A 27,479-nucleotide genomic window follows, 5' to 3' on the forward strand; every position below is an offset into this window, starting at 1 on the left:
AGGGCAAAATTAGCTGTATAGACAAAAAACACATTTTTTACCAGGCTGTAAAAACATTATTTTCTGAAAAGTTGGGTATTTTAATATGGGGGAGACACAGATTTGACTCCCTTCTGGAGCCTGTCACTAGTGGCCAGCCGATGAACTGCAGTTTAAGTCACTTCCCTGTTGGATTCAACAGCTATATTGTCCAGTCATAGTTCCACTTTAAAAAATTGAAATCACATTCCCTCTTCAAATAGTAACTTCCAATGATTTCCAATCATTTTGACGTCATGTTCTCTGCATTAAAACTTCTTAGCCATCTGATGCCATTAAATTAGCTGTCTACCGTAGCATTACATAATATAATATTGAGGTATGAACAGCTGCCATTTTACTATATTTGTAATCATGCATCGATTATGACTGAATTTTAACACCCTAAAGTTGTGGCTGCCTTTTCTCCCGGCCTGCCGTGCCAATCCAGACCTGCTATCCGATCGGCACTGAGGATGAGTCAGAGCCAAAACACACTCTGTCAACACCACAATACTGCAGTGACTGCGCCAAACAAACACTAATCAATTACTGTACAAGGATAAGCGCAACACAAGACCTCAGCGCATATATTACTATTCCCAACTAAAATACTAAAGATCACTAAACCAACACCCAACAGTTAAATGCACTATTCTTCCTCCAAGTAATATCCTTCATGTTTACAGTGTCCACGCAACAATGCAATAATATTGAATGTGTGCTTTCAGGTGTGCATTTATTGGCTTTCAGTGCAATGACTATCCAAGCCTCACTGATTATAACACATTATATGCAGTACTACACACTCAAACCGAAGCCAACTTCTCAAACTGGAGCGAAGCAATCCGATAAAATGCCCACCGACCACATGGCTGATTGCCACATTAAATATTGATTGGATATTGGAACCTCAGTGACTCACATCCTTCTCGACTGACAAAGGCTCCCTGCGGTGCATCAGGGATGCCCTTCCAGACACTGATGGGCTTGGGGTATCCTGGGTCAGCCGTACGCTTCTCCTCGTTGTAGCGCCAATACTGGTCCCCCTTGAAGAAGTAAGTTTTGCCCACGGGTTCCCAGCGTAAGGCTGTGTCGATGCCATCGCGGGGCAGACAGTTGCCCAACTCGACCAGGCTGTGAGGGTAACCAGGCTCGGCTGTAACCTCCTTGAACACCCAGTATTTATCCCCTAGAGTCAAAACAAAAGGCAACAGTAGATCAGGTCAAAATTAAATTGGTTATATTCAATTATGTTTTTGCATAACACCAAAAATATGCTTATCTACACCAGTGGTTCCCAAACGTGGCCTGGGGACCCCTCACCAGTGCACGTTTTGCATGGCTCCCTCATCACATGATTCGACTTATTAGCTCTTTAGTAGAGACTGCAAGACTTGAATTAAGTGTGTCTAAAGGCTTCAACATACTCCACAAGAACAGAGAAAAAAGTTCTCGCTCCCAGGAATGTGATCTGAATGTAGTCTTTGACAAAAACTTGATTTTCTCAGATTTTTGATCAAAATGGTGCTTAGCTCCGCCCACAACATTTAAGGTCGGGAAGTTCGGTCTGGACTTGATCCGTTGTGGAGCGACTATGCTCGAACCAAAGCTGTTTGGACCAATCAGATTATCAGGGCGGGCTTTATACCACAATGGACAGATCATCCACAGTAATGTAATCATCCACGTCACCAAAAAGTGCTTGGGTTCAATTTGTTTGCAACAAAATTGCTCTGATTGGTTAAAAGTCTATCCAATCAAAATATTATATTTGTATAGAGTATTTTACAGAGAAATATATAGAGGCATTTTCTTTCCTGGTTCGGTTGAACACACATCATAATCACAGCCCAATGGAGCAGTATCAGCATCAGGCTAGCTTTTATATGAAACTTGATAAATAAAGAATGCACAATGTTTTGTTGATTACAATTTTTTTTTCTTTTGATGTATTTGCATGTTATGATATTCCTACAAAATGTTGGCGACTTAAAAAAAAAAAAGCTGGTGGGGAAAAGTTAAAATCAAAAGTTGTATTAGTTAACATTAGTTAATGCACTATAGCCCCGTTTCCACCACAGGAACTTTACCCAGGAACTAGGAACTTTGGGTGGTACTTTGTGTGTTTAGACCGCAGGAACCAGGGTCTAAATGAAGTTCCGGGTAAATATTTCCCCCTCCAAACGGCCCTGCTCGCGAGGTAGTACTTTTTCAAAGTTCAGGAACTTTCGAGGGCGGGACTTGGGCGCTGAACATGCTGATTGGTTGAGCTCACGCTCTTGAGCTCAAGCATTTCAGTTCAACCGGCATTTTTAAAAGTCTTTTGCGAGGTTCGTTCTGCGTTCAGTAAATATCAGTCTTGCGCTCTGTCTGGTGGCGCGCGGTCGTCTCAGCCATCTCACGTTCAATGTCCGTAATAGCTGATAATAATATACATTGTCATTTTAAATCTAGCTTTACAAGCTTTCTGAATATGCTGCATGCTGCTGAATCTGCATATTAGTGCTCTTTTCTGTCGTTGTTAATTACCTCTTTAGTAAACCTATACATAACCAGCAAAAGCAGCACAGCTTGAATCTCTTCCATACTCGTTATTCATTTTTTTTCACCATGTAAACGACCTGACCGATTACTTTTAAGTGTGTGTCCTTACATGACGTGACGGCGCGCGCCGCGCTCATGTTGACAAGAGAGGAAAGTGAATTTTTCTGAGGGGTAAACTTTTTATTTCGTGAGTTATGAAGATAATGTTGGAGTAATGACACAGCGTATATTGCCCCGGGCAGTTTTTACTTTAACTGCGCCTGACAGAAGATTTTTTTCTCTGGGATGATTATTACACTTTACAACAAATAGATATAAATAATACTGTATTAGTCCTGGTGGCCGTTAAGAGTTGCTATGGCTACAGTAAACACATTTAGCTGCTGGAGAAAACAGCGGCGACATTTTTGATGCGGCAGATAAACTGCATGTGACAAAATGATTGCGATTGAAAGTCATCACATGTAAACATCAGATCGGTTTAGATAACGTCTCATGTAAACAGTTCACTAAATCTTTCAATCGGTACACTTAAAAATGATTACATGTCCTTCACTGATTTGGAGGAGCAGTCGCGCGCAGTCCTACATCACCGGACTAATTTGCCTAATCTTCTCGGAACTTTATCGCGGTCGAAACGCAGACAGCTGCAGGTCTGGGGGGAGAAAGGTTCCTGTAAAAAAGTTCCTGGTACAAATTGTTCCGGGTAATTTTGGTGGAAACGGGGCTTATGACCGTTTTCAACTAAAAACTGAAAAACGTATGCACACGACAACAGCGTTTTGGGGGCCTGGAAATGCAAGCTTTTGAAAACAGGCGTCAAATTGGAAGTGGAAGTGATTGACTGCAGCATAATAAAAGCTCCACTGCTCTCAAGCCGTGTGTAAAGATTAATACATCTTTAATACATCAGCTCATCTATGAATATGATTTCTGAGTCCAGTCGGATTCTTTCCCACCGGCTGTAGAGGTGAAGACAACAACTCCCATGATCCCGCGAAATCACGGCGTCCTCAAGCCACGCCTTTGTTTTCAATAAGCGACTTCTAGCGGCGAAAATTACATACTGTGCCTTTAAATATGTTTGTGCACTGAATTAACTCACAGCTTATATCACAGTCTAATCTACACAAAAAGGAGATGCACCGAAGAAATGTATTTTAACTGTGCCATTTTTTCAGCATTGTGTGTAAAGTTGCTGAAATGCCGGAATCACTTTAATTAATCGCCCCTTTATCCATTAATGCCGATGTGCATTCTCTGAGATAACCATAGGGCATCCTGCAAGCTTGTTCTCATGAAACATCACAGAACAGGGGACTCAGGCTATAAATATCTCACCCAGCCTCTCCTTGCACAGCAAGACTGCGCCGGGCTAATTTAATGAGAAAGAGAGGCGGTGAGGACGGCGAGATAGAGAGAGATCGTTTGAGAGAACAGACAGAATAATAAAGTACTGAATGGATTCACTAAGGCTGTCAGGCCCAGTGGAGGATAAACACTATGGATAAATACAGACCTTTCCTGAGATTACCCCACTATCTTACAGCATTTTTCTATCCTTTAACTCAGTGTACCAATGCTTGTATTAAAAAGGTACATAAAAACGAATTACTCAGCCTGAGCAAAACACGTTGACTTGAGCTTAAACTGATCCAGGGGCAACAGATGTTTAATGGATATGGCTTCACTTTATTATCTAGGCCATATTCACGCACTTTAGATCTTCAGGATGTATTCGGTATCATAATTTGCAGTGATTACAAAAGATATTTTGTAACAATCAGAGCTTTTAAAACTAGCCTGCGGCTGCACATATATCAAGCAAAAATTACTTATTGGTTTTGTTAATGATTGTTTGAATATCTTTCGAATTATAACAACTAATAAATCTTACCTTTAAAAAACACAAATTTGCCATCTGATCTCTCATAAGCAGCGTCAATGCGAGGAGGTAGACCCTTCCAGAACTGGTCTATCAACATGGGATAGCCTTCCTGGACTTTGTTGTTGCGTAAACGCCAGAACCAGCGATCCTGTGATGAATAAAAGATCATTTGGATTAATTAAATATTTGTCCAATACCAATAAGACACTATTCTTACACTATGCCAAATAACTGATAAAGGGCCTTTATTAAAATACTATAATATGTTTTTAAAAATAATATATTTCTATATTAGTGCTGTCACTATTAGCATGTTAACGCATACAAAAATATTTAATGCAATTAACGCAGCATAATAATTTTTTGGGGGGGCTAGTGTTACATTATATGATCATGCTCTTATTGATGCAAATGCTTTTAAACCATTTAAGCACGACAAACATAAGAACGCTCTTGTCCTGACTATGACACACACACACACACACACACACACACACACACACACACACACACACACACACACACACACACACACACACACAGAAAGACAGTATAGAACAATAACACAGAATTTTGCCAAAATGCCCGTTTTGTCTCATATTCTCATAAGAGCATCTTAAACGAGTTCAGTAACGTCTTAAATGAACTTCAGAGAGTTGTGAGGAAATGAGATGCGCGTGACAGCGTCAGATCCGCGTCATGTTCGGCAGCGGCAGATCTTAAAGTGACAGCAGCCTAATAAACCAGCCGCTGTCATTCAGTAATTAATGTTCAACAAACGACAGAGATTAAATTAAAAGTTGTTATTTTTTTAAAGTCTAATAAATGTAGAAATGTATAGCTTTCAATTATATACAGTATACAGTTGAGTGTCACTCATTAATGTTTAAAAAGATAAACATTTCAAAGAGACACCAGTAGCAGTATTAATATTAGTGATACTGGCCTTCATTATAAAAACATGCCATTATTTGATATATTTGATTTAAAATATTTAAAATATAGTGTTTTAATTTGTTTCAACATTAATTTGGAAAGTAACTGTGAAATTACAATATAGAAAAATAGAAAATGATTAATTACAGAACACTTGTGCAATTAATTCTTTTTTTATCAATTGACAGCACTAATATAATATAGTAGCACTATTTAAGCATAACAACATACAGTATGAAAAATATTTGAAATGTGCTTAAAAATTACATTTAATGGTGTTATTAAATGATTTAAGTAGAAAAAAATGGGCATGCACAATTCAGTATACAGTATACTGGTTGATTTACTCAATATTGCCTGAAAGCAATGAATAAAAAAAATCACTAATATAACAAAATCTACAGATATAATACAGATATATTGTGCATCCCTACTTTCAACAAAACATATTGCATTATCAGGAACTGTAATTCTTCAAATCAAGCAATAACAAACGATTCAGTACATCACATGCAACCAAATTTGACTAAAACGCTCTGTATTATGATCATTTTATAATGGTTCATGGGCGTCGGAAAAGCAAATAAAATGTGGGTGGGTCCTCTCTCTCAGATTTTTTTTTTTAATGGAGTAAAGTTAGATTACATTAACATTAAATGCCAATATATACTGCGGTTTACTAAACGATTGATTAGGCCAGACAAAATTACGGAAATCACTGAGTTATTTCCTGTGCCAATAGTGTAGGGGTCCGCTTTTTCCACTTTCTGCCGAACTCGCTCTACTCCCTTTTCCCATCACATATCAGATCGGAAAGGCATTTATTTTCAATAAAAATAGAAATAATATTAGAAACCTGGAAATAAAGCATCTAACGTGTTTAATAATAAGTATTTATAAGTTAGGGGTAGAGAAACAGATGTGCTGAATTAGAGAAGATAAAAGTGAGTGGGTGCAACATCATTGGTCATAAAAAGTGGGTGGGTCTTGTCGCACACACACACACAATGGTTCCGACGCCCATGTTATGCTTTATTAATAATGAGAAATTCACCTTAAAAACAAACATCTCCCGCCGAAAGAAGGCCACAGTGTTGAAGTTTCCATCGCAGATGTTGGGCTTTCCATGCCCGGGAGAGAAGGGCCGGTCTCCGGAGGGTGGGCGAGCGGGGCGAGACTGCCGGTCGTGTTTTCTCTCGGAGGTGGAGTGTGTGCGCCGGGCAGGTAGAGTAGGGAGAGGTCGAGTGGGCTCCAGCATGGCTGTGGGTATTCCTGCAGAACAACAAAGTTTAGTCAGCCTTCCATGGCATTTAAATGGGTGGTAAAACACATTCTTTCAAAGGCCTAATTGTGTGTGTGGGGTGCATTGTCACGTGGTCATGCTTCGTTTTAAAAAAATGTGTTATTTTTCATACATTTTACCTTTATTCTACACTGCTCTGTCTCTCCTTGTAAAAACGGTCTGATGGTTTCCTGGTTCTATGAAGCCGGTCCCTCAAAAATACGCAATGGGCTCTGATTGGTTCGCTGGCCCAGCTGTGTTGTGATTGGCTAACCACCTAGTGCACTCCAGCCTACTCTTCTCCACAGCAATAAAAAATGTCCTCGCCCTTATTTAATATTCTCGGAGGAGGGGTTTATGTAAATATTGAACCCGTTGATGTCAGCGAGTCTGGAGGAAAAGGCTGTAGTTCCCAACCGGCCGTTTGCTGTAGTCCTTGTAAAGTGATTTCTTTAAAAGCAAATATCTCCCTTTGCTTAAACTTTGAGCGTCGTAACTTTGCAGATGTTGTGTATGCTCAAACAGCAACATTACACACTAGCTAAAACTAGAAAAGTGAAATTGTGTTTTACCACCCCTTTAAAGTATAATTATATCCATGCTTCGTTCCTTCACAATGAGCGCTAAAGCCGGCTGCACACTGTGCGGTTTTGCCCCTGATTTGGCCATCTGAGACAAATTTAGCAAATCCTAAAAGATTCCTCTGATCCTAGGCTAAAATCTGACGTCTTTGATTGTTGATGTTCACCGGCAGCTGATTAATGACCACTGCGATCAAATTTGACCTCAGACGAAATACTGGCAGTGTCAGAAGATTTGGCGCACAATCCTGCAGTGTGACTTTATTCTATGACGACAGTCAAATATCTCGGTTTTTCAAGACAAACTTTGACCAAAACGAGAGCTAGAGATTTCTTTGTAGCCTCCATTTCAGTGCTGCGTGTAATGCATGAACGCGTCATTCGCTGATGATATAAAACTCCGGACGAATTTTCTTGTGTGTGTCCGTTTTTAGCGCGCCTTGACTATCGTACAGTCTGACATTAATGACAACTGAGATCTTACCGTGTGACATGGGGATCATGTTTGTGCAGTTTGACAAGCAACACTCGCAAAGGATTTTTAAAAATCGCACAGTGTGCAGGACCCATTAGAAGGATCATAATTGTACCGTAGATTTTCTGGATCCCCTGAAGGTCATCTAGAGGCAGTTTGAAGTTGTGCGTGTCCATGTATTGATAGAACGGGGCCATGATTGCACTGGGGTCATTGGAATGCTCCAGGCCTAATGCGTGTCCCAATTCGTGTACGGCCACCAGGAAAAGGTCATTGCCTGAAAGGTAAAGGTTAAAGGTCAAATGCATCTTTGAATCGTAAGATGTTAGATGAAAAAATATAGCAGTATGGCATGACCTGCATGAACAAGAATATGGAAGCAGGAGAATTACCAATGCAAAGCCTAAGCTCTGCATATTTAATGTGCATTTTGTTAAAAACTGTCCAAATAAGAGCTAGCATAAAAGTTCATTAAACGCTGAATCAGCAGAGAATAAATGTGTTCATTCTATCATTAAGGGAATAGTTCGCCCATAGTTCAGCACACTTGGGATACCTGCTTTTTTTGTCCTTTCTGGAGCTTAACAGCATCCATCCTCATGCACTTTCACTGTATGATACAGTATAATGCACCTGGGAAATTGCATATGCATATTAATAAATGTCAGTTTCTGTAAAAGGTGTAAAAAATTCCACTGTCTTTCAAAACCAGGTGCAATCCATTTAGTTATTAGTTTAGACAGGAACTGATGGGTGAATGCTAATTGAATGCATATTGCAAAAATAACACATATTTCTGGCCAAAATATATTCAAATATATGTTGTAATGTAAACCATTGGGAGAATCGGGAGCATTTCATTTAAATTCATTTAAATTCGCTCTTAATAAGGGAAACTGCCGCAAAAATAGCCCTGTCCATGCCTTTTCAGCGCTAATTTCTCTCTCTGCGTCTCTTGAGTAAATCCTGACAGAAAGAGGGCTTGAGAGCTGGCTTATGTAGTCATGCGAAAAAATGCAGTTTGCACCCAGAATCCTAAAAGAACATCTTAAACATGGGATGCAAGTGTTCGCCATCAGCAGAACATGACTCAGTGAAGATTGACATGTTCAGATCTTTGGAAGGGATGTGACACCAAATCACTCAACTCACAGAAATAGCCTGATCTGTTGGTTGGCGTCGATGGGTGCTACAAGTATCAGATGGCTCACAAAGTGTCTTCTACATGGTTTTTTTTACAGACTGCCTCCCCTTTCTTAGAGGTTCTCTTGGCCAGAGCCTTTCACGCTCTCTTCCTGTCCAATTTAACTGTCTATTTTATTCCCTGTCTCTTTGAAAAGAAATAGATTTTGTGTTCTGTAAAGGAGTAAGTGTTATTGTGAATAAATGAAATCTAAAATATACATCAGCCGCTGAAGATAAATACATCTACTGTTTGTTGTGGACTGATTACTTTTGATCTGTATCCACCAGGGTTGATATGGTGTATAGAGAAATAGAGCTGTAAAGAAGTCAATGTGCGTGTGTGTGTGTGTGTGTGTGTGTGTGAACCAGGTACAGATTCTGCAGTCTATAAAGCGTGTACTTGAACTGCTGACATTGCAGCACCCAGGCAAAGATAACACAGCAAATATGCAGCACGCAGGCACAGAAGAGAGAACGCAACGCTCTGTGTTTTCTTTATGTTTCCCCTGTGGTATCTACCGATGCTCCTCAGCTCACTGCTCCACTTTACCACTCGAGAAGATTCACCTCTACACATCTGACTGATCCATTATTTACCTGCAGCTGCAGCAAATTCTAGAAAATCCATCCTATCCTGGTTAATCTAAAGTATTCCTACTAAATAAATAAAATAAATGAATTTGCATACACATAAATTCATCATTAAAAATGTCATGGCCCCCAGAATATTTGAACATGCAATATATCCAAAGAAAGAACAGACCCTTTTTTCTTTTGATCAACACTTGAATGTAGGTAAGTTTCATAACTAAGCAACAATAAGCAAAAAGCTGAGAAAATCGTGTTCATCTGGATGGGATTCAGAGCGATGATCAAAACACAGATGGAGTCCATCAACACCCCCAAAGCTTCACAGTCCTATCGCTCATCCAGGGTCGACGTTTCATTCATTGACATTAGGCAGTTTTGATTTATATGCTGTTTAATGTGGATGATTGTGTTATTTTACATATGCATTTGACTACATATCCTATCACTTGTTTATGCATCTTCTTTTCATGTGTTTTGATTTGGAGCACTCTTTCGGAAGCTCCCCATAGAAAGCCACAGATAGCCGGAAAATTGTGTTATTGGCGGTGAGAGAGTTAAATAGAGCCACAAAAATGTACAAAACACAATATAAAATAAAATTTTATTTTCAGTTTTTGTCTGAAAGAGAAAAATTTGCCAAAAATAAGAGCCGAAAATATATGCCACCCCTTAGTGTTCAGCGCTCAGGTTTCACTGTCGCTGCTTCAGCTGTTATCACTGCACGGTGTAACAGTTCAACGGTTTGTAGTCGGCCCTCACCCCACGGTTCGGCACGCATGTGTTTTGTAGATTAATTGCTAAATTTCACCATCGATTCGGTACTGGCACGCTGTTAACTGCACACAGAGGTGCGTTTCAGATATCACACAAACAGCGAATTTATTCCTCTTTTGCATCTCTGTGCGCTTGAATGGACACATACACACAAAATACCAGTCTCTGCAAGTATCCTCGTAAACCCAGTGTATGTCTTAAGTGAACGTAAAGAGTTGAGAAAGAAAACATATGTATATCATTATATTGGATCTGTGAGTCAGGTCTTAAAGTGACAGCAGCCTAATATACCTAGTTCATTAAAGTGATAGTTCACCTAAAAATGGAAATTAGCCCATGATTTACTCACCGTCACATCATCCTAGGTGTATATGAGGTGAATATATATTCTTCTTTCAGATGAATACAATCAGAGTCACATTAAAAAATGTTGTGGCTAATCCAAGCTTTATAATGGCAGTGAATGGCTGTTTCTGTTTTGAAGTCCATATGCGTTTGTGTAAGAAAAATATCCATATTTAAAACTTTACAAGCTGTAATCTCTAACTTTGTAAAACTCTAACAAGAGACTGGCGCAATATACGATTAAAAAGTAAATGCAATGAAACAACTAATCACAGTTTATATTCATAGCACCACACTTACCGTCATGGTTGGCGTTTCCTAATGTCCAGGGCTCATCGGAGTCAAAGTGTGTGTCTCCGCCAATTCCGGGACCGGGGAAATATGCATGAGCTAAAAAACCTCCCTCTCCATCAAAAGGAGAACTGTCCCCATGGAAACCAGAGGCAAAGAAGATCATGATGTCTGCCTCTTTACCCTCATTCTTGATCTCAGAATAGGCCACTTCCTGAAAGGTCAGCGGGGTCACTGTCTGCCAGACATCGAAGGCCTGGCGAATGGCCCTCTGGGTATCTTTCTCGCCCACCTTGGGGGTGAAATTATGAATGCTGGAAACAGGAAGAAGAAGAAGGATACAGGAAAAAAAGATTATCCATGCTTAATATTAACTAATTAATGCAAATTAAATATTTAATGGAGCGATGCACTAATAAGGTGCTTTTTAAAATACAGTGCAATGAATGTAATTATACTGCATCTGACACATGCATAAAATGCATAAAAAAATACTGAAATGTTGCTTTAGCAATTAAATGAAATAAGCTACATTTCTAAAATCAAAGCTAACTAGAAATAACTAAGTTGCTCTAACTTGCACTAAGTGCAAATAGCAATAGATTCTATTTACACTAAGGGAAAATAACATATTTTCTTAGCTGTAGATGATATTTACTAACTGAAAATAGTGATATATTCTACTTAAACCATGTAGCAGTTCTTTGCATTATGTGTAAATAGTAATTATATGGAATTTATACTTTATTTTGGCAGATACATACTATGTGCACATCAGTGTTGTTGTACATTAACAGGATGCAATAATAACAATAATAATAATAAGTGTAAATTATTACATTTATTAAAATTATTAAATGGATGCCGCCTTAATGAGACAATAAAAGCCCTCCTTACACTGACCCCTGCCCATTTTTCCCCTACCTAATAAATTATTATTATTAAATATTTCGTTAGGCACTTTATTCCCATTTTAGAACATTTTCTTAATTTTTATTTAAATTAAATGCATTTCCGATGTGATTAGTGATGGGAAAAGGGAGAAGAGTGAAAGGCGGATTCGATTTTGAACCCTGGGTCGATCGCCTTACGCTTTACTGACTGACTGCACCACTGAAGACGTTGAGTATCGTGCGTCTTTTTTAAAATCTTGTTTTCCCAAACCAGGCATTGTTAGGCAGAGTTAGTGCGAATAGCACTTGCCAACAATGCCATTTGCACTTATTGTAAATAGACACTCCGATAAATAATTTAACAAAAACTAATACAACTGAAAAAAGCACATAACAAAACGAGAAAAAAAAGAAAAATTTGTAAAAAAAAATAGATAATCTAAATGTCACAGAACGCTCAACTGCGCCTCCTCCTGGTTTCACCAGATACCTCTCCCCTGCGCCATTTGAAAACGTATATTTTTCTCTCCGTTTTGGCCTTCCGTCCATACCGAGACAGCGTTTTATGTCAATGAAAACGTATCGTTTTGAAAACGCTCTCCAAAGCGGATAAATTTGAAAACGCCGTCTTCGCGTAGTAATGGTAGGTAATGACAATAAAATTGGTAGGTCACATTTTTTGACACGAAATTCATTTAGGCATTCGTCTTCTTCCATGTAATCAAGGTTAAACGGCAAGTATTGCTTACAAGGTAAATCTAGGTTTTTAGACTTTAGACAATAGATTACTATTTAATGCCAAAAGCAACCCTTCTCTTGCTTTTTTGAATGACATTTTTGTAGTTCAATTAATGAATGAAATCCGCGTAGCGCCGTACTGTTTACCGTGGTTGCTTAGTGAATTTTTTACTCTCTCGGCTACGGCGTGTGACATCATACTTCCGGCCGCCGTAACCGTTACATTTAAGCTGTTGCTTAAAGTCCCTAGTGTGGACTGTGAAAACGGAGGCTTTTTAATACGATGACGGATTTTAAGTATGATTTTTAGCCATGTGATGCAGTCATATGACCAATTCATGCCGTATTTATTTTGGCACATCTCCCAGTCTACATTTTCACTTGCTTTTAGCACTTTATATTCATGTGTTACTCGCAGCAACAACTCTATGGAGCCAGAATGGTGACTTTAAAATTTGGCATCACAAATTAAAATTGTCATTGAAAACAAAAGCAGAACTGAAAAAGGAAACATTGGCATTGAAACATTTGCATTGAAAACAGTTGTATTGGCATTGAAATAAGTATTGGCTCTGAAAAAATAAAATTATTAAAATATTACAATCGTATTCTTTTATTGTAGTGGGATTTATTTGTATTTTTCAATGACAATCTTCAGATTTTTTCTTCATGTCACTCTTTTTCAGTAACAGTTTTTTTTACAATGTCAGTTTTTTTTCAATGTCACTGATTTTCAGTTTCAACTTTCTGTCACTGTTTTGGCGTGGAGAGGGGCGGGGTCTGAGGGGAGGGGTAAGTAGAGCGTAGTTTGCATATCATTTGCATATAGGTATACTGAACCCGTAACCAGCTCTGAAGCCGCATGACTAATGTCCAGTTTACCGGGAACTTCCAAGCCGCAAGTTTAAGTCATTTTTTAATATTTTTTATCTGCCATTTATATGTTTTCTCGTGCAACCTGGTCGGCTTGGTTAACTTTTAACGGCCGTTATGCTGTTTTGTTTTTTCCGACGTCGACTGGAACATGTAAATTAGCCTACTAACTTTAGCCGTGTTGGCTAACTTAACTGTGGTTAATGCGACTGTGTAAGTTACACTACTGACATCCCCAACCACACACACACACACACACACACCGGAGACAGACGTTACTCCTAGGGCCGCGAGTGTGCTTTTATCTGTATTTAATTTAGTTGTGCTGCTGCACAAGACCTCATAAACGTGCTAACGCAAAACGTTCAGCAGTAACTGTTATCACACCAGCACAGCAGAATGCAGTGCCGTCACATGAGCATCATTAAATACAGATAGAAGCACATTCGCGGCCCTAGGAGTAACTGTGTAACGCTGCGTTTAAGCCGAACTAGCGGCTCTCCTGTGTGTGTGTGTGTGTGTGTGTGTGTGTGTGTGTGTGGTTGGGGATGTCAGTAGTGTTACACAGCCGGCGCCCTGCTGATTATCATGTCAGTGTTAACGTCACAGGCTATGTTACTATTAGCCACTGTTGTGATGTACTCGACAGACACCTAACGTTAATTATTTTTTGCCAAACCGGACTTTTAGCTTTATTCTGTGCATATGGTGACCGGTGTTTATATTTGACCCTGCATTAACCACAGTTAAGTTAGCCAACACGGCGTTAGTAATTTACATGTTTCAGTTGACGTCGGGGGAAAAAAAAACAGCATAACGGCCGTTAAAAGTTAAGCAAACCGGCCAGGTTGCACGTGAATAAACATGTAAATGGCAGATAAAAAAAAACAGACTTGCGGCTTGGAAGTTCCCGGTAAACTGGACATCTGTCATGCGGCTTCAGAGCTGGTGACGGGTTCCAGTAAAGTGACGCTCGGCCTACTGCTTCAGTATACCTATATGCAATGATATGCAAACTACGCTCTACTTACCCCTCCCCTCAGACCCCGCCCCTCTCCACGCCAAAACAGTGACAGAAAGTTGAACCTGAAAATCAGTGACATTGAAAAAAAACTGACATTGTAAAAAAAATCTGTCACTGAAAAAGAGTGACATGAAGAAAAAATCTGAAGATTGTCATTGAAAAATACAAATAAATCCCACTACAATAAAAGAATACGATTGTAATATTTTAATAATTTTATTTTTTCAGTGCCAATACTTGTTTCAATGCCAATACAACTGTTTTCAATGCAAATGTTTCAATGCCAATGTTTCCTTTTTCAGTTCTGCTTTTGTTTTCAATGACAATTTTAATTTGTGATGCCAAATTTTAAAGTCACCATTCTGGCTCCATACAACTCCACCTCGCTGTCAACCCATTTAAAAACTCAGTGCCTTTTTTTGACATTGCCGCAAAATTTCAAAGAGTAAATAAACGAGTAGCGGAAATGACGCAAGTCAAAGCGTCTTGGATTTGCTCATGCGCAGTACGAGGATGTAAGCGTTTTCAGACGTTTCAGTCAAGGGGGTAATCTAGTGCTCGGAAAGCGTTCCACCCCTAGGGGCAGCCATTGCTAACCAAGCCATCACCTGCTGTTAGCATCCCATTGACTCCCATTCATTTTTGAGTCACTTTGACAGTGAATAACTTTACATCTGAGACGTTTAAAGACTCCATTTGTCCATTGTTTATTTCTAAAGAAACACGACAATGTATAAAAGGCTCCATTACCTTGTATCTTACACTATCGCCCCGCAGAAGCTGTTTTTGTAAAAATAGGCTAACGATTGCGTCATAACCAACGCGACCCTGTCGCACAGTTGAGAAATTACCGTATAGACCTGAGGAGACGCTCTCAGGCAATCTTTTACTGTCTATGAGACAGTCGGGGGGACGTGGAGACATGTCCTGGAGACTAGTCTGATAAAGTCAAGGGGGAAGAATGGGGAAAAGCCCAGAGAGAGCCATAAGCAACGGGAGAAAATATTTAAACAACGTGATTCAGCTTTCGCTTTCCACATCTACTAGAAGACTCACAGCTGTCAGACAGGAGGCTCACGTCACATCTACGTCCTCAAGCTCAGTCTGAGCCGGCGCGGTTCGCTCAGCCATCAGGAAGTGAGTGCCCCTAGGTTGACTTCATTCTTTCGCCGTTGACGTCAATGGGAACGCTCGGTCCATTTCTTTTACTGTCTATGGTTTCAGTGCAGATGAACATTTTTTGGAAAACGATTGAAAATGATAGTGTGGACGCGGAGCGTTTTTAGACGGATTAATGTAGACGTAGCCTAGGACTGCATTCTCCTGATTAACCTCATTATCATTGAATCATTATCACCTGTGGACCCTCAGCTCACCTTTATCTGTGAAGTCTTGATTTACCTACACGCTGTCTCTAGCTCATTTCTCGTGGTTGCTCTTTATTTTTGACTTGGACTCTGATATCGTTTTTGCACCTAAGCCGCCTGCCTCTGACCTATGCCTGTTTGACCTACGTTTCTTGGATTTCCCTTATTTGATGCTGTTTGCACTGTATGTCTGCACTCCTCTGCTGTCTCACCTGTATTAATAAAAATACTGCAGATGGATCCGAATGCCTCAGTCTTTTCGTCACACTAAATAATACTTTTTATTTATTTATTAAATTTATTTTTCCATATCAACTTTCCTATGACAGCAACTATCAGTGGTACAACTTTTGTTTATTTTATTCCTTTATTATTATTATTATAAATTATGTTAATTAGCTCTGCACTAAACTGAAGCGAATGCCATTTGAGTGCACAGCGCTGCACTGTTACATAAGAATTTATCTGCATACATTTTTTTCTTGAATATAGGGCAAAAGTTAAACCAGGCCAGACACTTAAGGCACAAGCAGATGGTTGTCTCTGGCACACAACTGCAGGCACACACAAGTGAGAATATCACATTTGATTAACCAGTAACTACATACTTAGCTCAAGCCTGCATTTGATGACTAAATGAAATTAATAGAGCTTAAAAACAGACGAAAGCAAACAAATGTTTGCAAATGGCTTCATGTTTATGCCAATAGGGATGCACCATAAGCACAAAATGTCCCAGAATCGCTTTTGTTCAGATCATGTACGCTGAGTCAGCATCATGACACCATCAGACAAAGCTTCAAGTCAAAACCTGCAAAAATATTGGCTTTCTGTCTACTAAAATCTGGATTTTGGAAGGCAACATAGATTGATCATTTTTTGTGTATTTAAATAAATAAAAATTATATATAAATTCAGAACTACATACAACCAGTTTGGACACACTTTCCTATTCTCTTTGATGGGAAAGTGTGTCCAAACTTTTGACTGGTAGTACACACACACACACACACACACACACACACACACACACACACACACACACAATATTATATTTAGGACTGTCAAGTGATTTAAACTTTTTAAAATTAATGAATCCAATTGATGACACAATGTGGCAATTCATTAATCTGTTGCATGATATTGCCCTCGTTACTTGTGTGATATTGCTTAACTATATCATGATATAAATATGAGACAAAAAGTCATACAAGGGCATTTTTGCCCTGATATCTTGAATTTTAGGATCACTCTAACTGTATTCTATAGTTGTTGCCTGGCTTCATGTTTGTCGTTGATCAACTGTATGAAATGTAAATGAACTATGTAGCTCTGGGGCAGGGTTCATTTTAACAAGTATTTTTCCTACAACTATTTAATAAACACCCCTTATTTTATATATATATATATATATATATATATATATATATATATATATATATATATATATATATATATATATATATATATATATATATATATATATATATATATAATTATCACTGTAAAATAAATCACTGTAAAAAATTATTTAGAAAAAAAGTTACCTGGTTGCCTTAAAATTTTGAGTTAATACAATAAACATTTTTTGAGATTCGACAACCTTTATTAAAATATTATTAAAAGATTTTGTAAGCATATTGGTAATTGTGTGTGTTTTATTTCTGATGATGCAGTGAAACATGCCAAATTGTGCTATTTTCATGATTTATCATATTTTTTATGTGGTTCAGATACAAAAATATTTAGAGTTTCTATTTATTAAACAAATTTCCTTCATTGTATTAACTCAAATTTTTAATTTTAATAAACTCAAAATTTTACGGCAACCAGGTTACTTACTTTTTTAAGTTAAACCAACAAAAAACATCCAACATTTTTTACAGTGTGTATATATATATACCATTTATGTTATATATTAAGGTAGCTGCAGGGCTTCAGAGACATGAACAGGCAGAAGATGACTTAAAACATAAATGAATGAATAGGTTGAGTGGGTTTTGGGGGGATGATAGCAAAGAAAACCACTCAAAGTACCAGCATTTCATCAACTATTCCTCTTCCATCCTGACCTGCTACATCACTTGCTTTCTTTGTTTCTTTCTCTCTCTCTCTCCCATCAGGCAAAAAAAAGAAAACCTTGTAGCATTTTTATGGTTGAAGGGAAGCATTTCAACAACGTCTGTCTGGGACATTGTGTAAGTGGCATGTGTTCCAAAATATACTCGCACGTGTGCAATATGCACTAAAATAATTGAAGATGAGGGTACAGATATACTCCACAGGCTGGCTCCAGCAAGATGCCTAATGGGCCGCCATTAAAGAGAATCAAATCATGTGCGGTGCAGTTAGTTACAGGCATATGGAGTTTCTGGAATGCTTCCCTAATGCCATACAATAAAGAGTAAACAGTTTGTGTAGTTTCCTCTAGAGGTTCCTCAGGTGCAATATTCAGTGAATCAGTCAACCATCCTAACCATCCATCCATCATGACAGCTTTGCATTGAAACTATCTCTGAATATGCTGCACGCTTTACCTGTATGTGATCTTTTTGTCCCTCCATTTCTGACCAGTGAGGGCATAGCGTTTATTTCTCCTCCGTCGGCTGATGTGAGGGTGATCTGGAACACCACACCGTGGCTTTCTCATCCACCTTAAAACACGTGGATAATGATCACACCAAAGGACAGCTATCATAGAAAACTAACAGTAAGTGCATGTTTTATCTTTATACTGCCGTACATCAGATGTTTTATAGAAACTGCAGGGCTAAAATCAACATGCAAACTAATGCATTAAGGAAAGAAACAGAGCAAAATTTCTTGTTTCTTGTTATTATAAATTATTTATCCATGCACATGTTCGGAATAACTCCCCCTCCCCCTTTCAACGACTTCTCTTCTCCGAAGATGAGGGCGGGGCAACCGGTCACTCACATGAGATCAACCAATCGCAAACCACAACCGTCCAATCAATTCCTCATGGACAAAATCAAGCCCCGCCCTACATTTGTTCTTGTTCCAGAAGCCTTTCCACTCGGATATGTCACAACAGGGAAAAAATGACTATAGCAGCTTCCTTCATGCTGACTATAAGCACTAAGAAATTCCATGTTTATGTTTCACTGGCTTTTATTTGTCTTCCTGAATAACAATCAGTCTCTCTGTTTCCTCCATCAGCTCTGGAACTAAGCCTAACAGAAGGCTGGTCATGTGATCTCAACATGGCATCTCTTATGAGGGGTTCTTGACTTTAATCTACCTCTCATGTGAGTAGATATCATTTTGAATATATTTATCAAAACTACTATTTATTTTTATTTATTTAACTTTTTAAGTAAAACTACGCTACAAAAAATAATTTTCTTACTTAGTATTTTTGTCTTGTTTCCATTGGCAGATAATGTGCTTCTAAAGCAAAAACTCTTTTTTTCTTCAGAAAACAACACAGGGATTTCCTAACAGCTTGCGTCAATGCAAACCCTCTTTTGGTGGTAAAAAACTGCTTTTCAGATTTGTGCAGTAAGAAAATAGCGCAGGGTTATTTGTGTGGCTTATCTTATTGCATATGCATTTGTAGGAATTTCCTTTTCAGACAGTATTTATGAGAGTTTATTTAAATCAATCATGCAAGGTGATTTACTAAGGATTGCACTCGTCAATTTACTGGTGTTTGCGCCATTATTAGGGTTAGTAGTTGGCGGGTTTTGTTGTAAAAACTTGGTAACCCTGTCTGCACGTGCGCCAGAATAAACAATCTTTGCCGGTGTTGTAAAAAAATAAAATAATTTAATGATACACAGAGCACTTACCCAACATGATCATCATTTCTGAGAGAAATAGTGAAGGTGATGCAGATACAAACAAGCTCTCCATTTAGGATTCGATCAAATATAATCCAAGCCCCTTTGATGACGTGATGATTACGTTACTGTTGATCATCTGTCCGTCATCGTCTAAAGCCCGCCCTGATGATCTCATTGGTCCAAACAGTTTCTGTTCGGGGATAATTACTCCTCTATGGAACGAGGCCAGACCAAACCGCCCGACCTAAAAATGTTGTGGGCGGGGCTAAGTTCGGCTGGCATCCAGGCTATAGTGTTGGGTAACTTACTCTAAGAAAGTTATTAATTACTAGTTACTAATTACATCTTCAATAGTGTAATTAGATTACTGTACAAATTACTCTCTCCAAAAAGTATTTAATTACTTATAACTAATTACTTTCTAAATCCTATATCAACATCAACTAGTTAAGTGATTCCAGGATAGATATGAAACAGCTATATTTTAATTCATTCAAATACAAAATATAAAACTACATCAATTAATCTTATTAACTGACAAAAGTTTTACACATGAGAAGGATAGATAAAAAAATGCATTTTAAAGTTTTGATATTAATTGCACTATTGTATTATGTATAATTATTCTACAGACTATAAACTGTATTCAGTTCAATAACATGTGAAGTAACTATAATTAAATTACACAAAAAATAAGAGTAATCCCTTACTTTACTTTTTAAAGGGAAAAGTATTTCAATTACAGTACCTAATTACTTAGTAGCTAGTTACTCCCAACACTGCGTCTGGTAGATTGTGTTGGTCATTATGGAAATGATCCGGCTGCATCCGTGCTCTTTAATTTGCGTAATATCTTATGTTATTTTATTTTGTTTAAAAAAATAGATATTTTGACTGGAAACAAGACAAAAATACTAAGTAGGGAAGTATTTTTTGCCATTACAATTTGCTCAAAAACAGTAAGGAGCGTATTGTTTTACTTATGCTACTGCCTGTGCACTATAAGGTTATTTGTGCAGTAAAGAAGGTTTGTTACTAACTCGATAGTGGTTTGGTCCAGCACTCCCGTCACTGGAATACCGTAAAACCGCTGCATGGCAGCGACCGCCGACTGCATGGCTTTCTCCGATCGCAGGTCCGAAGTCCGGATGTCATGAGGGAGCAGGTAGCCATAGTTCTTCAGCCACGTCTGCAAAGAGAGACACATTACATTGAGAACTAAAGGCAGGGTTATTGTAGGCTTTATCTACACTAATAAGTTTTAAAGATCTTTTCTCTCGGTGTTGGCCTTCTGTCCTCACTGAGACAGTGTTTTTAGCCACGAAAAGTAAGCATTTTGAAAATGCTATCCAAAGTGGATAAGTTTAAGAACGGCATTTTCCCATGGAGATGGTGAAAACTGGAGGTATTTGAAACCGATGATGTAAGTTTATCATGTGACGGCACATATTAAACCCATAGATATTCATGTTTATACCCCTATTGTGCCTGTTATGTGCTATTCACATTCACACTGTTGCTATATAATGTTACTTTGCACACTCTTAATATCACAGTCCTGCAAAGATGACTTAAAACGTACTCGCATTTGCTGTCCTGCGGAGTAATCAACATTTCCATCCGTCAATGGTGAGGTATTTTTCTTAATAAAAGGATCCTGCCCGAAGAATAGCGTGATATCATTATTATGTTTTTCCGTCTGTATCATCTCAGTGAGCTTTTATGAGGGTTTTACGCATACGCAGAAGTGTGGATGAGAAGTTTTAGGAAAACACTTTAAAACGCTAGTGTGGACGGAGAGCGTTTTGAAATGAAAATGCTGTTTTCAAATTAATGTAGACGTGGCCATCGTTAACGGAAAAATAATACCATTATAAACACATTTTCATAACTTGAAATAAAAGATATTAATTTATTAGAAATAAATATTTAAATCAAATATTAGATTGTGAAACACCGACCAGGAATAACATTATGACAGGTGAAGTGAATAACACTGATGATCTCTTCATCACGGCTCCTGTTAGTGGGTGGGATATATTAGGCAGCAAGTGTACATTTTGTCCTCAAAGTTGATGTGTTAGAAGTAGGAAAAATGGGCAAGCGTAAGGATTTGAGCGAGTTTGACGAGGGCCAAATTGTGATGGCTAGACGACTGGGTCAGAGCATCTCCAAAACTGCAGCTCTTGTGGGCTGTTCCCGGTCTGCAGTGGTCAGTATCTATCAAAAGTGCTCCAAGGAAGAAACAGTGGAGAACCGGCCACAGGGTCATGGGCGGCCAAGACTCATTGATGCACATGGGGAGCGAAAGCTGGCCCGTGTGGTCCGATCAAACAGACGAGCTACTGGAGCTCAAACTGCTCCAGAAGTTAATGCTGGTTCTGATAGAAAGGTGTCAGAATACACAGAGCAGCTCAGTTTGTTGCGCATGGGGCGGCATAGCCAAAGAGCAGTCAGGGTGCCCATGCTGACCCCTGACCCCGCCAAAAGCACCAACAGTGACACGTGAGCATCAGAACTGGACCACAGAGCAATGGAAGAAGGTGTTCTGGTCTGGTGAATCACATTTTCTTTTACATCACGTGGCTGGCAAGGTGCCTCAACGGGTCAGGGCTTGACTAACATGACCAGCCAGAACTGACGCTAGACTTAAGTCATGATTGGTTGTTGTGGTCATGTGTTCTTATTGGTTCCTTGTCTTACATGTCACGTTTTGTTCAGGTGTTTCTATAAAGCCGTCATGTTACTTTGGTCTCTTGTTTAGTATTGTTTGTGTAATCCGCTGAGTTTTGTATTATATCAAGTCAAGTCATGCTTTGTCAAGTCTTGTGTTTATTTTGTATCTGTTCATGTTGGGATTCTCAATAAACTCCATTTGGGTCCTGCAAACTCGTCTAGAGTGGACGTTCGTTACACCTAGAACATTAAAAAATATATATAATTTGGTGATATAAGTTTTATAAAACCATTCTGATATCAATTAACCAATATCAGAACTGGAAAACATGACAATTTGACTGTGGAGAAAAAAACTTGCAGTTTTTGGGATAGTTTAATGAAAACTGTACAGACTAAAAAAAATACAGACTAAAATAAGACATAAGACATAAAATAAGAGCACTAACATGTTTTACATTGTGCTGTTTTTTACAATAATCATTAATGCAAATATATTTTTTGATACAAGTGCACCAAAAATTAAGCATTTCAGCTTTAAATCTGTGTGAACAAAGGGACAAAGCACAAAGTGTATCAATAAACCGACGCGGTTTAGGTCAGCCACCTCATATGAACTCCATTTGTTCTCAAAGTTCGGTTCATTTCACATGCTCCTTGATCTCAACGCATTTAAAAGCATAAAAATAAAACTGAACTTATATAGAGCATCCTCTCATTCCCTCCTCTCTCGGCTTTCATCTCTCCCTGCGGACGGGCAGAGTGGAGAACTAGTAAGCAAAGCCCTCATTTTAAAGCACTGCACACATGGAGAGGGGCTCTTTAATTGAGCTCATGGCTTAGAGTCCATTTTCAGCATGAATATTTTAATGCTGGAGTTTCTGGTCCTTTCCTTCTCAGCATGAAGCAGGACCCGTCACAACCAGAGAGTCGATGCTTAAGACGGAAATCGATCCGTGGGCCGGTACACACTGCACTGTTTCTATACCTGAGAGTTCATTACAATTAAAAAGAGTGCTCTCTTGATACCACACGTGTGTTTGCAAATAGAATAAATTACATCAATTACTGCACAACCTAGGATTTTTGTCTAAAATGTCATTTTAATATAGAGTTACAATAGAAAACAAGCAAAGACTTTCATTTAAGGGAGAGATTATGAGTCATGTCTAGAGAACAGAACCTCAGAGGGATTTGAAGGTCGACTCTTACGACTTGAGCAAGTAAGAATAATAGTATCTCAATGATACTGACTAAAGGGCAAGATTGCAATATATATATACTATAAAACCAATGCAAATCAGCCATCAAAAGCAACTCCCAAGGAACAAACAATAAATCCCTAGGAAAAACTATATTGCATTGTGGCTAGTGTTTGCATCAAAGTGCACCAATGATGTATAATACTCTTTATTTTTCATATGCAATGATAAAGCATCTCTACATATCAAGTAACACACAATCATGTAACGATAACACTATTTTACGTATCCAAATGGCGAAATGCAAACTTCACATTGTATCAGCGACGACATGGCTGGCTCAGCCTCCATGGTAACAGAGGCTCTGCACGGCCCCCTGGGAAATCGTACCCATTAAATAATTCACCAATGCTCTTACTGGTGCCGTCATTATAGCATGGCATACAGTGAAGTCTGAAACCAGCGCTAGACCCAACAATACATGTCTCATCCACTTTGATAAATCAATGAAGGCTGTGAGATCTGAAGGACACAAAAGACTCAGCTCCGTGAATAATAAGCCTTATTTAAGCTGCGGGACTATTTCCGTTCCGGACCTTTCTGTGGAATTCAGTTCAAAGTCGGAAATCCACATTTCTCGGGAAATATAAACGGTGAATTGTTCTTGTGAACTGCATTGACGTCACAGATGGATAATCCAGTAAAGAGATTCATGATCATTTATATCACCCTCGTGTCGTTCCAAACCTGTATGGCTTTTGTTTTCTTCTGTGGAACATAAAAGGAGAAACTCTGTAGGATGTACTTGCCACTCCTCATCATATAACAAAAGGTATTGGGGATACAAGTTGTCAATCTCCAAAATAACACAAAAAGAGCCATTAAAGTGGTCCACATGACTTTTAATATGCCATTTTTGAGTGGCCAAGACATTCTCCATTTCTCCTTTTTATGCTCCATAGAAGAAAGTCGAACAACATGAGGGTGAACAAATTTCAAATTGAAACATATCAAATTGTAGCCTGGATGCCAGCCGAACTTAGCCCCGCCCACACATTTTTTAGGTCGGGCAGTTTGGTCTGGGTTCTCCGAAAAAAAAAAAAAGGCATTTGGGGGGTAAAATGTGTGTTATTTTGGCAAGGTTGCCTGCTAAAATTCACACTCATGGGTTTATATATCACATGATAGTCGCTTCAACCCGCGGACATAGAAAACAACCCGCGGAAAAAAACGCAGACTTGGCAACACAGTGCAGTTGAGCTCTGTTGACAATTGACAACTAACATTATGCGTCGCATCGTTGCTCTGATTGGTTGTAGGTCTATCCAATTGAGCTCTTTCCTGGTTGGGTTGAAACACGCCCCATAATCACAGCCCAATGGAGCATCAGACTCATATTCTGACTAGAATTGAGTATGACCACATCAGGCTAGCCAAATTGTGCAATTTTTGTCAAGGCTGTCATTCAAAAACATTATGAACACATGCAAGAATCAACAAAATATGATTAACTTATAATGTTGTAGTCAATGTATGCTTTTTCCTGTGGGCTTTTTGTTTTGTTTTTTGCTTCTTTTTTTTTTTTGCATAATAAAACTGTTGCCAAACAAATTTTGTCAGATGAATACCATTACTGCTTATGTTCGTCCCTTGAATTTAAAATACTTAAAGGGATCATGGACTGAGAAATTAAATTGTCCTTGAGCTTTAGACATATTAATGAGAGGTCATCATACTAAAAGAATATCCTGCAAGTTTTAGAACTTAAACTACTTGTAAGTCCAAAACCAGCTTTATTGTATAAGAACGACTCGTTGTGGAATGTGCCTATTTATGCATCATAGATCTGTGAAAGCAGAAGAAGATCAACGCCTACTTCTTCATTGCAACTTTGGCTCCACCCACTGGAGTGTTAGTGAGATTATGAGGAGGGAAGAGCGATACAGGATCACTACTCTTCCAGTATAGTAACTACAGTCTACACTGTAAAAAAAAAAAAAAATCAGGCCCCAACTGAAAATTCTCTAGTGACTGATCACATCTAAATTTTTCAGTTGGCCAAATTGAATTTCTATAAATTGCATCAATTAAAAGAAATACAATTTGGCCAACTGAAGAATTTAGATGTGATCAGTCACTAGAACATTTTCTATTGGAGACCTGATTTTTTTAAAGTGTATAGTATTTATAATGTGCTCGGTAAGCAGATAAGCATGCAATACTCAGATGACTAATCACATTTGTCGATATGTACGGTACACCAGCAAAGTACACTGTGTAGCATCCTGCATCCCAAAATGCAATGCACTCGCATTGCAAGTTCCATGTCCAGTGTGATGGATGTTTCTTTTTATGTACTCTCCTGTTAATGAAGTTTTAACAGGATATTTCCTGATATTTTCCAAGATGAGAACTCAATGCTACTGGCTAAATTACAAATGCCATGTGACGAGATCTTGTGACAACAATGTAGCATACTCCTGCTTAAAATGGTTGCAAATTGCATTCTTTTTCAGATACTATTTTAAAACAGATTATACAGTACTTAGTACCTATAGTAAGCCTGTGCTCTGTTCCAAACACAGCACTGGATGTTTTTCTTTGAGTTTGAACAGCTGCCCTGAAACTCGAAATCCTTCCGTCATCTCTGCCAGGTGGCACTGAATGATGATATTCTACCTTGATGAGCAGCGCGCACTACTGTCTTCCATGTGCTCTCCAAACAAAGGCAGCCTAAACAGATCGGATTCATTTCTAGTAGAAAACAGCATATTCATCTTTGTTTACGATTTGATGGAAAATGATGCCTCGAGCAAAGTTCTGGGTTCAAAACAAGTTAAGCTCTATGTACAGCATCTGTGACATGCAGTCGATTACCACAGAAAATAACACCAACGCATCCCTCAGTTTGTAAAAAGTGCATGTACTGTAATGCACTTACAATGGAAGTCAATGGGGCAAGACATTCTGGAGACATTCTACTAACTATGAGCATCTTTGCAGCTGCATTTCAACTTACTCTCATTATTAGTATTAGTAGACTCTTAGGTTATTAGGGTTTGGGTTAGAAGAATAAGTTGGCATGTAGTTATAAAGTTACTTATAGTCAGTAGAGCAGTTGGGGAGCATCAAAATAAAGAGTTAGCCGATTTTAAATGCACAATATGTAAGATTTTTTGATTCAAATATCCAGAAACCACTAGAACAATGTTAAATATTTTGTTGACTTCTGTATTTACATTATCCCAAATGCTTCCAAGAATCTTTAAATCCAGAGAATCATTGTTCTCCAGCTCAACACAGTTAGTCTTATTGTTTAAATCTGGTGTTCTTGATTTACCGCACAGAGTACCATGTTTTACCATGCCTAATATGATCTCGCTCACTGCAGTGTGAACAAGTGTCTAGTAGCCGCCAAAGCCAACGCAGAGAGTATCATTACAACAAATGGCTGGCTTCTTCCCAGGTTGGTGACATCACAAATCCAAAATATTTACATAAACCCCGCCCCCGGGAACATGCAACAAAGAATGTGAGGCCATGTTGGGCTGCTTTAGAGAAGAGGAGGAGATGTTGTAGTCGGGCACATTTGGGAGTCGCTCAAGCTGTTGCATCTTTTCACATTTATTACACTATAGTACGTTACACAAATCCAATAGCATGTCATAAAAGCAAGATGACAACATAAGTTATAACCGTAATTAAACTAAACCTGTTCTCTCTTCACGCAGCAGATATTCTCTGGCTGTTACAACACTTCCCACACGAGCGATTTATAGATTATCATGCCAGAATATGCTAATCGATGATTTGAAGATAGTAACTCCACATCACCCATAAATTCATCAACTAACCAATCAGAAACGTCCTGTCTCATTCTACATGTTGTCTCTTCTTATTGAGTCTCTTCTTGAGATGAACATAAAAGGCAGAACAGTCTCGGACATATTCAGTGTGTGTCTGTGTGAGGTAATCGGAGCTGTTAAC

At 38.6% G+C, this 27,479-nt stretch overlaps 1 protein-coding gene across 1 annotated transcript in view; it reads right to left on the reverse strand.

Moving 5' to 3' along the window:
* Window positions 1-27,479, reverse strand: part of mmp24 (matrix metallopeptidase 24) — a 55,935-nt gene that overhangs the window by 11,546 nt on the left and 16,910 nt on the right. Inside the window, exons 2-8 of the mRNA XM_067460433.1 lie at window positions 20,655-20,803; window positions 18,346-18,462; window positions 10,923-11,227; window positions 7,843-8,004; window positions 6,444-6,661; window positions 4,463-4,601; window positions 944-1,210 (exon numbers count right to left, since the gene is read on the reverse strand). Coding sequence (XP_067316534.1) covers window positions 944-1,210; window positions 4,463-4,601; window positions 6,444-6,661; window positions 7,843-8,004; window positions 10,923-11,227; window positions 18,346-18,462; window positions 20,655-20,803 — 1,357 coding nt within the window. The remainder of the gene's footprint in view (window positions 1-943; window positions 1,211-4,462; window positions 4,602-6,443; window positions 6,662-7,842; window positions 8,005-10,922; window positions 11,228-18,345; window positions 18,463-20,654; window positions 20,804-27,479) is intronic.

The sequence above is a fragment of the Pseudorasbora parva genome, chromosome 12 (genome assembly GCF_024679245.1).
Source record: "Pseudorasbora parva isolate DD20220531a chromosome 12, ASM2467924v1, whole genome shotgun sequence".
NCBI classification, from domain to species: domain Eukaryota; kingdom Metazoa; phylum Chordata; class Actinopteri; order Cypriniformes; family Gobionidae; genus Pseudorasbora; species Pseudorasbora parva.